We start from the raw sequence: 15,193 nt of genomic DNA on the forward strand, positions 1-15,193 counted from the left end.
AAGATAAAAAAGACATTAGGACAGGAACGGTAGGCACAAAGGTGCACTTATGTATGCCCCTTACACACCTCTTAGAAAAGGGGAGAGGTCTATTGTAGACAATGTAAGGTTGAGGATTTTGGGATTGAGGGAGGAAACAACAGTCCCATAGTGAATTCCAGGTGTTGACCACTCTGTTGCTGAAATCGTATTTTCTGCAGTCTAGTTTGGAGCGATTTACATTTAGTTTGTATCTATTGCATGCTCTTGTGTTGTTGTTGTTAAAGGTGAAGTAGTCACCAACAGGGAGTACATTGTGATGTATGATTTTATGAACAATAGTTAAATCAGTTCGGAGGCGGCGTAGCTGTAAATTTTCTAAACATAGTAATTGAACTCAGGAGCAGTAAGATAATTTGTTGCGTGAGGAGGACTCTTCTTGTGAAGTATTTCTGGACTCCTTCAATTGTATTAATGTCTGTTATGCAGTAAGGATTCCATACAGGTGAGCTGTATTCAAGAACTGGTCTGACAAATGTTTTGTATGCTCTGATTAGTAGATCGGTGCTTCTAGAGAAGAAGCTGCGTAGAATTAAGTTTGTGACTTAGTGCTTTTTTGGCAATGCTGTTGCAGTGGGATTTGGCACTTAGGTCGTTCTGCAAGTTCAGTTTGTCCAAGTGTGTATTTAGTATTCGGATTCTTTTTACCAATGTGTAGGACAGAGCATTTGTTGGATTTGCAGTTGCCAGGTGTTAGACCATTTAGCTACATGGTCAAGGTCCTTTTGAAGGGTAGAAGTATTATTGGAGGTATTAAATAGCTTAACATCATCAGCAAAGAGAACACAATTGCTTGTAATATTGTCACAGAGATCGTTTATGTAGAATATAAAGAGAGTAGGTCCTAGGACACTGCCTTGGGGAACGCCACTGTTAGCTGGAGCAGGATTAGATATGGCATTACCTATTTTGACCACTGTTGTCTGTTTGACAGGAACGCTGATATCCAGTTGAGCAGTGGTCCCGAGATGCCATAAGATTTTAGTTTCATAAGAAGTTTGTCGTGAACTACTGAATCAAAGGCTTTGCAAAAGTCTATGTAGATTGCATCAATTGATTTACCCTGGTCATTTGGGTAGTCCATATGTTTTTGCAGTGTAAAAGTTGCAGATTGCAGGATAATTTTTTTCTGAAACCAAATTGTTTGTTGGAAAGTAGGTTATTTGTTTCAAGGTGGAGTGTAATGGATTGATTAATGATGGATTCCATGACTTTGCAAGTAACGCAGATCAAGGAGATTGGTCTATAACTTGACGAATACAAATAGCCAGGCCCAGGTGGATTACATCTCAGAGCCCTAAAGTGGCTAGCAGAAGAACCACTGCGCCACATCTTCCAGAAATCCTGGAACCACAGGGGAACCGCCTGAGGACTGGAAAAGAGCTTCAAAGGGGGGGGGGGCAGACCCAGGTAACTACAGACTAATCAGCCTAACACCAATACCCGGAAAAATACTAAAAAAGAAAATTAAAAAACAGATCTGCCGTCAACTACAAACAAAATAATAACTAGCAACCAACACGTGTTTGTTAAGAACAAATCATGCCAAACCAACCTCATCTCATTCTTCAACACTCTGACTAAATTAGCAGACCAGTGAAATAATGTGGACATAATTTACTTAGACTTCAGCAAAGCATTTGACAAAGTAGATCACAACCTACTTCTCTGAAAGCTAGAAAAAAGTGGGATAGACAACTGCATGACAAGATGGAGTAACAACTGGCTGACTAATCGTACTCAACAAGTAGTCCTCAATGAGTCTAAGTCTACATGGAGAGAAGTATGTAGCGCGCCCCACAAGGTTCTGTCTTGGACCCAGCACTCTTTAATATCTTCATAAATGACCTAGATGAGGGAATAGAAGGGGGAACTAATCAAATTTGCAGATGATACTAAGCTGGCAGGAATAGCCAACACTCCAGGCTCAAAATCCAGATGGATCTTGACAGACTTAAAGAATGGGTCCTGTCTAATAAAATGAAATTCAATACAGAAAAAAATAAAAATCCTACACTTAGGTAAGAAAAACCAACAATACAGTATACGTACATATAAACTGGGTGAAACCACACTCAACAGCAGTGGCTGCGAGAGGGATCTTGGAGTCCTAGTACACAACCAGCTAAACGCGAGTCCTAAACTGCCTTAATAGAGGTATTGCAATCTAGGAATTGGGAGGTGCCAACGCCATTGGACTACACCTAGAGTCCTGCATCCAGTTTTGGCCACCACAAAAGGGGCATTGAAACTCTGGAGAAAGTGCCGAGGATGATGATTGCAGGAACTGGGCCTGGGCAGTCTAGCGAAGGGAAGGACCAGGGGAGAGACGCGATATCAGTCTTCCAATACTTGAGGGGCTGCCCCAGAGAGGAGGTCAGGCTGTTCTCCAAAGCAGCTGAAGGTCAGACGAGGAACAACCGATGGAAGCTGACCAAGGAGAGATTCAACCTGGAAATCGGGAGGAACTTTCTGGCGGTGGCAGCGATCAGCTTGACAGCGGAGGTTGTGAGAGCTCCAACACCTGAGACCGCCATCTGCCTGAAGTGGGGTAGGGACGGGGGGTGGGGGGGTGGACTAGATGACCTACAAGGTCCCTTCCAACTCTAAGCAGTCCGTAACCTGACACTCCGCCCCACCCGTTGGGTCCCCAGGCCACCATCTGGCAGAGCTGGCCTTCAGGCCCTCGGAGAAAGTCAGAAGGGTGGCAGCCCATCTCAGCTCGTTGTGCCAGAGGATGGGAGCCACCGCAGTGAAGGCTCTTCCCCGAACCCTGGCCAACGGGCCCCAGCGCATGACTGCCAGTGGGATGGGGCGGGCCAAGTCCCATGGGGGTGATGATAACTGACACTCCGAATTGCACCTGGAAAAAACCTGTCATCCAGCACATCTCTATCCAACAAAGCAAAATTTAATGTGCAGAAAAGCAAAGTTTTACCCTTAGGCAGGAAAAACCAAAGATAAAAGTACAGGTTAGGCAAAACCTGGCTCACAAATAATAACAGAGAGAGAGAGAGAGAGAGCTTGGAGTCCTCGTGGACGATCACTTAAACATGAGCCAGCCATGGGCAGCAGCAGCACCGCTCTGTGGAGGCCACACCTGGAATGCTGCACCCGGTCTTGGTCACCACATTGCAGAAAAGAGGTCGGGACTTTGGGGAAAGGGCAGAGGAGAGCAGCTGAGAGGACTGAACAAAAGGGGGCAGGAACCGAAGGGGGCTCCCGGGCCTCCTAGAGGGAAGAAGGGCTGCGGGGACAGGACCGAAGCACCCCACTCTCTGGCGTGTGTGTGTGTTTATCCTCCAAACTCAAAGCACCAGCAGGCAGGAGTGGCAGCATTGGATGGAAACTAACCAAGGGGCGTGCATAAGTGCACCAGAAGAGGGCGGGCACGCATGGGGCTGGACTAGAAGACCTCCACGGCCCCTTCCAGCTCCAGCCTGCATATAAGACGAGGCGGGCATGGCCGTTCATCATAGGCGCCGCGAGGGGCGCCAGAGCGTCGGGACAGGGAGGGCCGTCTAGGAGGTGCCAGCCTTCTTCCTGGATCTGGTCACGGGGCATGCGCGGGACGGGGGAGAAAGGCCGGGGCGGGGCGGGGCGTGCGCGTGAGGAGGGTGTCGCGGGCGCGGCTGCCGGCCATGACGCTGCCGGTCTTCTTCGGATGCGCCTTCGTGGCCTTCGGGCCGGCGCTGGCGCTCTTCCTGCTGACGGTGGTCGGGGAGCCGCTGCGGGTCATCATCCTCATCGCCGGGTGAGGCCTCCACGGGGGGGCGGGGGGCAGAGGGGCAGAGGGGGCGGGGCCAGGAGCTGACCGAGTCTTCCCCTCTCTCTCCCCCCCCCCCCACAATCCCCGCAGGGCCTTTTTCTGGCTGGTGTCGCTGCTCCTCTCCTCGCTGGTCTGGTTCGTGGCGGCCAAGGCGAGCGACGCGGGCGACCAGGCGCTGCAGCGGGGGCTGCTGGTCTTCGGCGTCCTCTTCTCCGTGGCGCTGCAGGAGGCCTTCCGCTTCCTCTACTACAAGCTGCTCAGGTGGGGGGGCGGGGGCAGGGAGGGGGCGTGGCTGCAGGAGGCCTTCCGCTTCCTCTACTACAAGCTGCTCAGGTGGGGGGGCGTGGCTGCAGGAGGCCTTCCGCTTCCTCTACTACAAGCTGCTCAGGTGGGGGGGCGGGGGAAGGGAGGGGGCGTGGCTGCAGGACGCCTTCCGCTTCCTCTACTACAAGCTGCTCAGCTGGGGGGGCGGGGGAAGGGAGGGGGCGTGGCTGCAGGACGCCTTCCGCTTCCTCTACTACAAGCTGCTCAGCTGGGGGTGCTCAGGTGACTCCCCACTCAGGTGGGGCGATCTGCCGGTGTGTCCCCGGGAGGAAGGGTGGCTGCTCCCCGCGGGCCCTCCGTCCTCTCACCCGGGCCGGGGCCCTCGTTACCCCCCTCCCCATCGCCTGCCCCCCCTTCCAAGGCCCGGACCCTCCCTCTCCCTCTTCTTCTGCTGGGCGGCTTTGGCTTCTCTGCCTCTCTGCCCTTTGACCTCACTTCCCCCTCTTGTTCGGTACTACAGCTGTTTCTTAATGCATCCTGATGCCCCCCATTGGGTTGGGACTGGCGGCTCCGTCTCACAGTTGTGGCCCTGCCATTAGACCAATGGCCGGCAGATCGCCCCACCTGAGTGGGGAGTCACCTGAGCACCGGGATCTGCAGCCTCCTTGCAGGATTCCCCATCCGCCTCCTTTGTGGGAAACTGGCTGTGGATGTTGCACATGGGGGCCGTCTGCCCGTGGGAGGTTGTGCCCACTGAAAACGCACACCAGTTGCCGAGGGCCCAAATCACAGTCGCATAATTGTGGGGACCCTGCAGTGGTCATAACTTTGAACAGTCCCTGAACACAAATCATTGGCCAGCGAGATGGTTGCCCAGCATCCTGTTTTAGAGATATTCCCAGGATGCCTTGCTCCGCCAGGATTCTCGGACACCTGCCCACCTTTCTCTATCGCGTGTCTGCGTGTGAGGAGGCTCCGGTTTTTTCCTGCCCTCGTTTGCATCCACCGCTTGCTGCGTAGGGTTTCTGGGACACATCCTGAACCGGGCCCTCCTCATTGATGGAGGGTCAGATCCATCATTCTTCTGCAACAGTGATGGCGAACCTCTGGCACGCGGTCCGTTGCCCTCACTCCGCTCCAACGTGCAGGCGTGTGCCGGCCAGTTGATTGTTGGCTCGCACAGAGGCTCTGGGAGGGCGTTTTTGGCTTCCAGAAGGGCTCTGAGGGGTGAGGTGGGCATTTTTACCCTCCTCTGTCTCCAGGGTAGCCTTTGGGGCCTGGGGAGGGCGAAACACAAGCCTACTGGGCCCACCAGAAGTTGGGGAACAGGCCGTTTCCAGCCTCCTGAGAGCCTCTGGGGGGGGAAAGCTGTTTCCGCCCTCCCCAGGTATTGAATGGCGGGCGTGTGGGCACTCACGAATGCGCGATAGCACACGCCCACGCTCTTTCGGCACCCGAGGGAGAAAAGGTTCTCCACCACAGTTATGGAACATGGAATCCCCCGCGGGAGAGAGCGTTTGTCTCTGGGTTCGGCCGTGAAGTCCCTGGTGCGTTCTCTCTCTCTCCTTGCAAATGCTTCACTACCGGACTAGGTAACATCGTCAGGCTGGGTTGGTTGCTTTCGTTCTCTACGTACAAGAGTTCATTTAGTGACCGTTTGACGTTACCACGGCAGTGAAACGTTATTTGTGACCGTCGGTCACCCGTTGCAGCATCCCCTGGTCACACGGGCACTAAAAAAACCCCCTTCACGTTGTTTGACCTCATTTGTGGTTGGTGCAAATATATGGGATGAGCAGAGTTGGGAGGGGCCTCGTAGGGCTATCTAGTCCAACATCCCCCCCCCAAGCAGGAGACGTTACATGAGGGCAGCCCCGCCTGTTCCCAAAAGCCTCCGGGGACGAAGCTCTCACGGCCTCTGAACGCAGCTTCTCTACTGGTTGAGAACGATTGGTCAGCCACTTAGATGCTGTCAATCCCATTTTATTCTAGTTTACCAAGAAGTGGGTTGTGGTCTACTTTGTCGAATGCCTTGCTGAAGTCTAACTATTCTGTCCACGGTATTTCACTGGTTGAAGAATGAAATTGGTTTGGCAGCGTGTGTTTTTAACAGACCCACGCTGACTGCTAGTGGTTACTTACTCATTGACGTTAGGCTAATTGGGCACACAGGAGCACCTCTCTGTCTCTCCCTCTCTCTCTCTCTCTCACACACACACACACACATGGCAACTTTAAAGCGTTTGGCCCCACCTCGTCTCTCCCAAGGATGGAGGGGCCGCAGACTCGGCTGGCCACGGATGGGGAGCCCTTTCAGGTCCGTGGCAGCAAGCGAGGGTCCACGCCTGCGGAGGGCGGTGGCTCCAGCTGAGGAGGGGAAGCCGAACTCAGCCGGTGCCTCTCTTTCCCTCCCCCAGGAAGGCGATGGAGGGGCTCCTTGCCCTCAGTGAGGACGGCTGCTCCCCCATCTCCATCCAGCAGATGGCCTATGGTGGGTGTCCTGAGGGCAGAGGGGGCTTTGGGGGGAGAGGGAGGGAGGGATGCGGGGGGGGGAAGGAATTGCGGGGGGGGGGCCCTCAGCCCAGGAGGAATCCCCGTCCCAGGGCAGAGGGGGAGGGTTTGGGGGAGAGGGTCCGCACTTCTGGGCCCGGCTGAGGGCTTCGCCTTCTGTGCCCACAGTGGCCGGCCTGGGCTTTGGGCTGATGAGTGGGGCCTTCGCCATGATCAACCTGCTGGCAGACTCTCTGGGGCCGGGCATCGTGGGGATTCAGGGGGACTCCCAGCTCTACTTCCTGACCGCAGGTACGGCTGACCCTGCCTAGGGGTGGGTGGGGGTGGGCCCTTCTCCCCTCACTGCCTCCGTCTGTCATCCCCCCCCCCCCCCCCCTGCAGCCTTCATGACGCTGGTGCTGATCCTGCTCCACACCTTCTGGGGCATCGTCTTCTTCCACGGCTGCGAGACCCACCGCTGGGGGGAGGTGGCCGCGGTGGTGCTCTGCCATCTCACCGTCTCTGCCCTGGTGAGCAGAAAGAGGGGGCTTTCTCTGCGTGCGCGTGTGGGGGGTGGGGGACAGAGGCTGGGAGGCTGCAGTGAGTCTGCCCTGCCCCCCAGCTGCCCCCTACCAGGCCTCCCACCTTGGCTGGTGCTGCCCCAGTGAATGGACCCATGTCCCAGGTGGCGGGGGAGGGTCTTGGTGCTAGTGTCCCTTTAGCATTGTGGTAGTTCAGGTGCTGCCCCCCGAGTGGCCCCTCAGAATCCACCCCCCCCCCATGAGATTGCCCCAGAGTCCCAAGGACAGCAGCACCTGGCAAGCAGCTTACATGCCACAGGAGTGTTTGTGTGTGTGTGTGTTTGTAGGCCCCTCCCCCCCTCTCCTGTGCAGCGGTGGTGCCCCCTCGGCTGTGCCGCTCTCCAGCAGCTCCAGCTGACCCCCCCCCCTCCGTTTCGGCCTGCAGAGCTTCTGGAACCCCGTCTACCTGGGCAGCCTTTTGCCCGCCTACCTGCTGATGGTGGCCATGGCCGTGTGGGCCTTCCACGTTTCCGGAGGCTCCAGGAAGAACCTGCAGCACTTCCTCCTGTGTGAGTGTCGCCCCGGCTCCTGCCCAGGTCCCCCCCCCGGGGTCCCCCTTCTCCTTATCCCCCCCCCCTGCACCCAGCTGGCGCAGCTCCCTCCAAGCATTGCCTTCCTGCTTCACAGGCCTACGGACTGCACCCCAGGCGGGATCCTGAGCATTCCGGCCCCCTTGCCCGGAGGCTGTCGGGGGCCGTTGTGCCCCTTGGGACGCAGGGGCTGAAGGTTGGACGGAGGCTGCCCTGCATCAGCCCCAGGAACTCTGCCTGCCCGCTGCCTGTCCTCTTGACTCTCGCTGTGTCTCCCTATGCTGGCTGGGGTGGGGGGAGGGGACCGGGGATGCTGGCCGGGCGGAGAAAGACTCCTGGACCTCCTGCGGCTCTCGGGGGGAGGGGGAGAGCACCCTCCTTTAGTAGCACCAATAAAGAGACTGGCCGAGAGCTCGTGTCTGTTTGGGGGTGTTGGGGGAGGGCCTTGGCCTCCTGTGGGGCCCTTGCCTGGTCAGCTGGTGTGACGCAGTGAGCTGGGCGGACGAGCAGAGGGCGCCTGGCAGCGTCTCCCGAGAAGAGCAGCAATCCTCCGGGACAAGAGGGGGGGGGGCTGGCTGGAGGGAAGCCATGCCACCGACATTGCCGTGACCCTCCCCGGCTGGACGGACGGAGGTCTGGCTCTGCTGGCTTTCGTGCCTGGCGTCCCTCAGTGGCTCCCTTGGAGCGAGTCACCAGGTAGCCTTTCCTGGCACTGGGGGCTTTTGCAGGGGGCGGGGGGGGGCTTGGATGCAAAGTGTCAATGCGGGCAGCCTTAAGTGGACACCAACATCTTAGTCAGCTCCGTCCCACCCACCCCGCTCTCTGGCATTGAGAAAGAGGCTCCCACCACCACCACCCTGGACAGGCAGGTGGTCCTCAGTGGGGACCAGTTTTGGTTGCTAAGCGATGCAGTTGAGTGACTGGCGCCCAGTCGTGCCGCCTTTTTGCCTCAATGATTAAGTCAATCCCTGTTGCTGTTCTGCAGCTGTTCGGCCAATCTGGCTCCTCCGTTGACTCTGCTTGGCAGAGATGATCCCCAGTGCCAATCAATTATTGGGTGACTCGGCCGCGTTCTGATCGTGGGACGTTGGGCGGGGGAGGGGTTGAGTCACAAGCCCCTTTTCAGAGCCGTTGCGGCCTCACGCATGCGAAATGAGGAGCCCGGCATCATCATCAGCACTTAGATTTATAGGCCACTCCAGTTCTTTACAGCCCTCTCGAAGCAGTTGACAGAGCCAGCCTCTCGCCCCCCAACAATCTGGGCCCTCATTTTGCTGACCTTGGAAGGCCGAGTCAGCCATGAGCCTGGTGAGGTTCGAACTGCCAAACTGCAAGTAGCCTGCCTGCAGTACCCCTCTCTGGCCACTGCGCCACCGAATGGCTGTCAGTCGAGGGTCACCTGCATTTTTCTGAATATGACGCACCTTCCGCCCACTAAAAAAGGCTGAAAATTTGGGTGTGAACGTAGCTTTCTAGAACGTCGCCTGATGCGCCAACCGCCTTCCCTGCTCTTGACCGGCCTTTCCCCCATTGCTGCTGGCTCTGAACAAGGTTTTTCTAAGCCCCAACCCGAGGATAAAATAATGTGCTGGAGCTGACCAGACTGAGGATGTTAGCCGGGTGGGTACCTGTTGGGCAGCTTTTCCTCTCCCAAAATTAAGGTGCATCTTATACAGGTACTCTGTACCTGTAAACGTAAGAGGTTACGTGTCCTCTGAGGATCTTCAAGCCATCTTGTGGCAGTCAGTTCTGCAGGAGAAGGATATGACGCCTGCTGAAGCCCTTTCCTTACAGCAGGCCAGGCCAGATGCCCACAGCCCTGCTGGTCTGGACGTTATGAGGCCTCGCGTGTCGTCCTACTCCCCCCCCCCCGCCTCTCCCCCAGGTGTTCTTTGCTGCTACGTACTTAAACTGTTTCCTAATTGGCCTGGTCAGGTGACACTTTTACTCAGCGCCTGGAGGGAGGGGGCAGCTGCTTCAAGGCACTGAAACAGACTGGGAAGGGCGGGGCGGGGCTTGGGGGGCCTCGGCTTCTGCAGGTAAAGGGACCCCCTGTAAAATTGTGCTAGGGAAGGGAGGCCTGCTTGCTTCACAGACTGGGTGTCGTTCGGGCTTTGGGCGAAGGGGGTGGAGAGTCGGCAGGTTCCAGGCCTCTGCAGCCCCACCTGAAGGCCCAGCCGCCACCTGTGTTTGTGCAGGCCATGAAGAGGCCATTAATCAGAGCGGTCCACCTTTTGGCCAATGAGGCTTCCCAGCAGGGAGGGGGAGAGAGCGACGCAGCCCAGAGTCCCCGTGGTGTTCCTCCCTGTGGCCCCTGCCCTCCACTTGGCCGTTGGGCAAGGCTCGGGCCAAGGAGGCTCCCTGGCAGCCAGGCAGGGGCTGCCACGCTCGGGGTGGCTGGTGGTTTCCTGAGGGAGAGTCCGGAGGTGAGTCGCAGGTGTCTGGCTGAGAAGCGTTTCGGGTGGCTGCCCTCGCTCTCCCACCCGCTCGTCTCAGCTCTGCTCTGCTGGGCCACCTCTGCAGCCGCTCTCGGCTCGGGCTGGCCTGCACTCCGCCCCGGATGCTGGCAGTGGGGGAGGGGGGCACGTGAGGCAGGAAGGAGCCCCCGGGGGGAGGGGCAGAGCGTGGCTGGGGGGCTGCCGGCTACAGGACGTGCTCATCCGTGGAGGCCGGAGCGAACAGGGCAGCAGACTTTTTGGCTTGTGCCCTGCGGAGAGAGAAGAAAGGGGAACTGGTGGCACAGGGACGGTTCTCCCACCCCCCACCTGTGTGTGGCCTTCTTTGGGGGCCAGCACAGGAGTGGGCGAGGGTGTGGGCCAAGCAGGGGCTCCGCGTGGCTCCCCCTCCCCCTGTGTGGCCTTCTTTGGGGGTCTGCACAGGACTGGGAGAGGGTGTGGGCCAAGCAGGGGCTCCGGGTGGCTCCCCGTCCCCCTGCGTGGCCTTCTTTGGGGGCCAGCACAGGAGTGGGCGAGGGTGTGGGCCAAGCAGGGGCTCCGGGTGGCTCCCCCTCCCCTGTGTGGCCTTCTTTGGGGACCAGCACAGGAGTGGGCGAGGTTATGGGCCAAGCAGGGGCTCCGGGTGGCTCCCCCTCCCCCTGCGTGGCCTTCTTTGGGGGCCTGCACAGTAGTGGAAGAGGGTGTGGGCCAAGCAGGGGCTCCGGGTGGCTCCCCCTCCCCTGCGTGGCCTTCTTTGGGGGCCAGCACAGGAGTGGGCGAGGGTGTGGGCCAAGCAGGGGCTCCGCGTGGCTCCCCCTCCCCTGTGTGGCCTTCTTTGGGGGCCTGCACAGGAGTGGGAGAGGATGTGGGCCAAGCAGGGGCTCTGTGTGGCTCCCCCTCCCCTGTGTGGCCTTCTTTGGGGGCCTGCACAGGAGTGGGAGAGGGTGTGGGCCAAGCAGGGGCTCCGCCGTGGGGCTTCCTCTCACCTGCCAGCCTGCCTGCGGTGCTTGAGGACGTAGAAGAGGAAGGCGAGGGCCGTGGCAGCAAAGAGGGATCCAAAGAGAATGGCCAGAACGTCCCCTGCAGAAAAAGGTCCCCTGATGAATCTCCCCCCCCCCAATGAGGGAGAGGAGGCTTGCTGGGGGGAGGGGGCGTGTGTGAAGTTGCGGCTTGAACATTTTCAGATTGCAGCCGGTGGGATGAATATTGGGAATCCACACGCAGCGGCCCCCTCCCCACCCTGCCCAGCCCCTCCCCAGGTGAGTCCAGGCCTCGGAGACAGGTGATTCCCCTCCGGGAGGGGCCTCCTGGGCACAGGAGCTGCCAGTGTCACCATCGCACTTGCTGTGGGAGTTGCAGGCAATGCCTCACCTGTGCGGAGGGAGACGCCCACCCGCTTCTCAGCACCTGGGAGCAAAGCAGAAAGAACCACCAGAGCAGCTCAGAGGTTGGGAAGACGTGGGTGCAAAGCCCCCCCCCCCACACACACACCTGCGAACTGCCTTCCGTGGGTCGGAGGGGCTCATGCCCCCTGCACAGGCCGAGAGTTGGGCAGAGGGGCACCTAACCAACGGCTGTGGTGGCTCGCGAAGGGCCAGGAGAGTGACCGGGCCAGGGTGGTGCCCGAGAAGTGAGCTCTCCCCGGGACAGCCTGATTCCCTCCAGGAGAGGAGAACACCCCCCCCCAAGGGCAGCCGGGCCTGCGTGTGAGCGGCTCCAGTTCTGCCCTTGAACTAGCTTCCCACAGAGGACGTGGGTGCTGCTCTCCCCCAGGAGGCCTTTGGACTCCCCAGCCGGCCTCCCCTTTGCTCGGCTCCAGGCCCAGCTGCCCCTCCTGAGACCCACCTGCTCTTCCCTGGGCAGCCCAGCAGCCCCCCCCCCCCACGCCTCCTCCGGAGCGGAAGGGCAGGACCCAGGTTTGGCTCCCCAGCACCCGCACACCCACCAGCTCCGGCCAGGGAAGCCAAGGAGGAGGCGGGCGGCTGACCCTCCCGCAGCCTGGTGTGGCCAGCTGAGTACCTTCTCCAGGCGTCTGGCCCAGGCCGTCTCTCGGGGCGCCACCTGGTGGAGCAGAGGAGGGACCACCACCTAGAGGGAGGCAACAGGGGCTCAAACCTCTTTCTGACTCTGCTCCCCCCCCCCCAAGCAGAAGCCCCCAGACCCAGCCGTCTATCAGGACTGGGGGAGGAGGGGGCTGTTCCTTCTTGCATTCTGGGTGGCAGCTGCTGGAAGGGACCTTCCCAAGCAGCGTGACCCTAGGCTGGGGGGGGGGGCTCCCCAGAGGTTGGAAAGACCAGAGGGCCGGAGCTGTCTCGGGGGAGGGGCGGGGGTAAGCAAAGTGCTTGTGGGGACAAAAGGGACAAAGTGGTTTTGTGGGGAGCGGCACCAACTCCCTGCATGGAAAAATGGACCACCAGGTTAATTCAACAATCAGGTGACATGAAAAAACCACAGAAGGGGGGGGGGCTCAGTTCTGAACTTCCCAGCAAAAAGCAGCCCGGCCCGGGAGAGAGAGCCGGGGATTCTGGAACGGTACCTGCTTCAGGCTCTGCCGAGCCCCCTCCCTCCTCCGAAGGCCCACCACCTGCAAGACACAAGCAAAGCGGGCGTGGGGGGGTCCTACCAGTGCGCTGGGCGACTCCGTTATGGTAGCAACCGGTAGATTGCGCCATAAGAACCTAAGAAGAGCCAATGCTGAATCAGGCCCAAGCCCATCGAGTCCAACCCCCCCAAACTGTCCATGGGGATCTTGAGCAGAAAGAGAAGGCCAGACCCTCCTTTTCCCCTGACCCCCAAACAAATGGGGCCCAAGGGAACCCTGCCTGCCTCAATCAACATAGAGGCATCAGCACCTGGACACCCGTTTCAATAAGGGAAGGGAGGGAGGGAGGGAGGAAGGAAGACAAAGAAGGAAGGAAGGAAGGAAGGAAGGAAGGAAGGAAGGAAGGAAGGAAGGAAGGAAGGAAGGAAGGAAGAAAACCTAAGAAGAGCCCTGCTGAATGGGGGCATCGGCACTTGGGCACCAGTTTCAATAAGGGGAGGGAGGGAGGGAGGGAGGGAGGGAGGAAGGAAGGAAGGAAGGAAGGAAGGAAGGAAGGAAGGAAGGAAACCTAAGAAGAGCCCTGCTGAATGGGGGCATCGGCACTTGGGCACCTGTTTCCATCACCGCTCCAGTGCCATCTTCCCCGGTCAGTTGGGTGGCGCCAACTTTTCCCCTGAGATTTTGGGTCTTTTGTGCTTCCTGCGCATGTGCAGAAACAAACGCTTGCGAGGGGATCCCCACACATGTGATATACCGACAATTTTCTCGTGCGCACGAACATCCCCTCGTGAGATTTTGGCACATGCATAGAAGCAAAGTCTCACGAGGATTCGTGGGTGCGCCCACATCGGGAGGATGTGCATGCAGCGCACCAGTTTGCAGGTAGGTGCAACCCGCCACAGAGTCAAAGGAAGGTCAGCTGCACACGCCCATGGACTATGGTGGGGGTGGGGGAGTGAGTCCGCTGCTTGTCCGAACCTCAGCGGGAAATGACGCGTCCAGGAGACTCCCGCGGAGTTTTAGGCAGGGGGAGAGATTCGTCCAGCTGCCTCCGAGGTTCCCATCCATCGAAGGCGGAGGAGCCGAGTTAAAGCCAGGGCCTCCCCTGTGCACGTGGCCTGCTTGACCCTGCCGGAGGTCCGAGTGAGGCTGGGAGCCCCAGGGAGAGTTGCCCCGTGAGGCTCCGGCTTCTCTCGCCTGCCATGGAGGGTCAGCGCACTTTTGCTGCCCCGGCCAGACTGGGATGCACCTTGGCTATCATTCTCACCCCGGGGGTGCGTGGGAAGGGGGTGGTAGCCGGACGAATGCGCCTTTCACTTGGTCAACACTTGGACTCCTGGCGTGGCTGATAAGGTACCGGCAGGAGGGAGCGGCTTGTGTGCTTTCCAGGGCTGCGGCAGAGGCCAGGCCAACGCAGCTGCCCGTGGCCGGCGAACCTTGAATCAGAGGCAGGGGTGGCTGGGTGGGACGGGGGTGACCCAGGGAAGGAACAAGCGCTTTGCTCACAGCTACTCATATCTCGGTCACACCTCCTGCTTGGGTTACTGTAATGCACTCTACCTGGGACTGCCCTTGAAGTCCCCCTCGGAAACTCCGACTGTTCCGGAAGGTGGAAGGTGGGGCGGTGAAGGGCTGCTGCCATTTCCCCCACTTTCCTTCAGGTGCGGTTCCAAGCGTAGGTCCTCACCTGGGAGCCCTCCACGGCTCAGGACCGGGCCGTCTGCAGGACCTCCCCCTTCCAGGTCAGAGCAAGCTCTCTTCCCTTTAAACGTTGCCATCTGATCCGACCAATCAACCTTGGTTCACAGCTAAACATAAGCAGCTACGTCCTTCCAAAGAGGAAGCCTACAGGAAGGTGGTGGAATGCTGTACAACGTGGCCAGAAATGTATCGACAAGCGAGATCAGAGCAGCAAAAAGAAATAAGCTCTGAAAAGCTAAAGAATCAATTCTCAACAAAGGAACCAGCAAACATGTGGAAAACTCTCAAAAACACCACCGGTTACAGCAAACCACCTTCCCAAGCTGAAGGAGACCAGCAAGTGGCAGATGACCTGAATGGGTTCTACTGCAGGCTTGAAAATAAACCACAACCACCTATCTGCACCACCTCCATCCCAGACACACCAACAACAACCAAGCCTCCTACAACTGAATTCATCCCATTGGGTTTACAACCCCTGGTGATCACAGAAAAGGAAGCACAAGATCCATTTCACAGACAGAAGCCTGGAAAAGCACCAGACAAGATAACTCCTTCTTGCTTAAAAGTCTGTGCTGACCAATTGGCCCCCATCTTCACCCAAATCTTCAACGAATCACTGGAGTTGTGCTATGTTCCTTCCTGCTTCAAACGCTCGACTATCATCCCAGTGCCGAAGAAGCCCTCCATCAAGGAACTGAAGGACTACAGACCAGTTGTTCTAACATCTGTAGTAACTTTTGAAAGACTAGTGATGTTCCACTTGAAAACCATCACGGATCCACTGTTAGACCCCCCTGCAATTTGCATACTGAGCAAATAGATCAACATATGATGCTGTT

The 15,193-nt window shown here is 58.2% G+C and overlaps 2 protein-coding genes across 3 annotated transcripts in view; one reads left to right on the top strand and one right to left on the bottom strand.

Moving 5' to 3' along the window:
* The first annotated feature begins 3,592 nt into the window (after positions 1-3,592).
* On the top strand, positions 3,593-8,084 carry APH1A (aph-1 homolog A, gamma-secretase subunit). Its single transcript, XM_070743719.1, has 7 exons — positions 3,593-3,793; positions 3,899-4,069; positions 6,490-6,563; positions 6,752-6,874; positions 6,965-7,092; positions 7,529-7,652; positions 7,771-8,084. Exons 1-7 carry the CDS (start codon positions 3,681-3,683, stop codon positions 7,800-7,802), a joined length of 765 nt encoding a protein of 254 aa, XP_070599820.1. The 5' UTR covers positions 3,593-3,680; the 3' UTR covers positions 7,803-8,084.
* Positions 8,085-8,840: 756 nt separating this feature from the next.
* Positions 8,841-15,193, bottom strand: part of LOC139162851 (carbonic anhydrase 14-like) — a 35,907-nt gene continuing 29,554 nt past the window's right edge. The window contains exons 9-13 of one of the 2 annotated variants that reach the window (XM_070743706.1): positions 12,645-12,692; positions 12,128-12,196; positions 11,480-11,515; positions 11,095-11,188; positions 8,841-10,380 (exon numbers count right to left, since the gene is read on the bottom strand). In XM_070743706.1, the coding sequence (XP_070599807.1) occupies positions 10,317-10,380; positions 11,095-11,188; positions 11,480-11,515; positions 12,128-12,196; positions 12,645-12,692 (311 nt within the window). In that variant the 3' untranslated portion in view covers positions 8,841-10,316. Of the gene's footprint in view, positions 10,381-11,094; positions 11,189-11,479; positions 11,516-12,127; positions 12,197-12,590; positions 12,693-15,193 lie in introns of both variants that reach the window. The other variant, XM_070743705.1, reaches the window with a different exon arrangement.

The sequence above is a fragment of the Erythrolamprus reginae genome, chromosome 2, assembly GCF_031021105.1.
Source record: "Erythrolamprus reginae isolate rEryReg1 chromosome 2, rEryReg1.hap1, whole genome shotgun sequence".
Taxonomy (NCBI): Eukaryota; Metazoa; Chordata; class Lepidosauria; order Squamata; family Dipsadidae; genus Erythrolamprus; species Erythrolamprus reginae.

What these genes read in the sequence shown, in the direction of transcription:
- APH1A (XM_070743719.1), top strand. Translation starts at nt 3,681, where the DNA reads ATGACGCTGCCGGTCTTCTTCGGATGCGCCTTCGTGGCCTTCGGGCCG. An exon ending in CTCTACTACAAGCTGCTCAG is followed by an intron (nt 4,070 to 6,489) that starts GTGGGGGGGCGG and finishes TCCCTCCCCCAG; the next exon opens with GAAGGCGATGGAGGGGCTCC. An exon ending in CCTGCAGCACTTCCTCCTGT is followed by an intron (nt 7,653 to 7,770) that starts GTGAGTGTCGCC and finishes CCTGCTTCACAG; the next exon opens with GCCTACGGACTGCACCCCAG.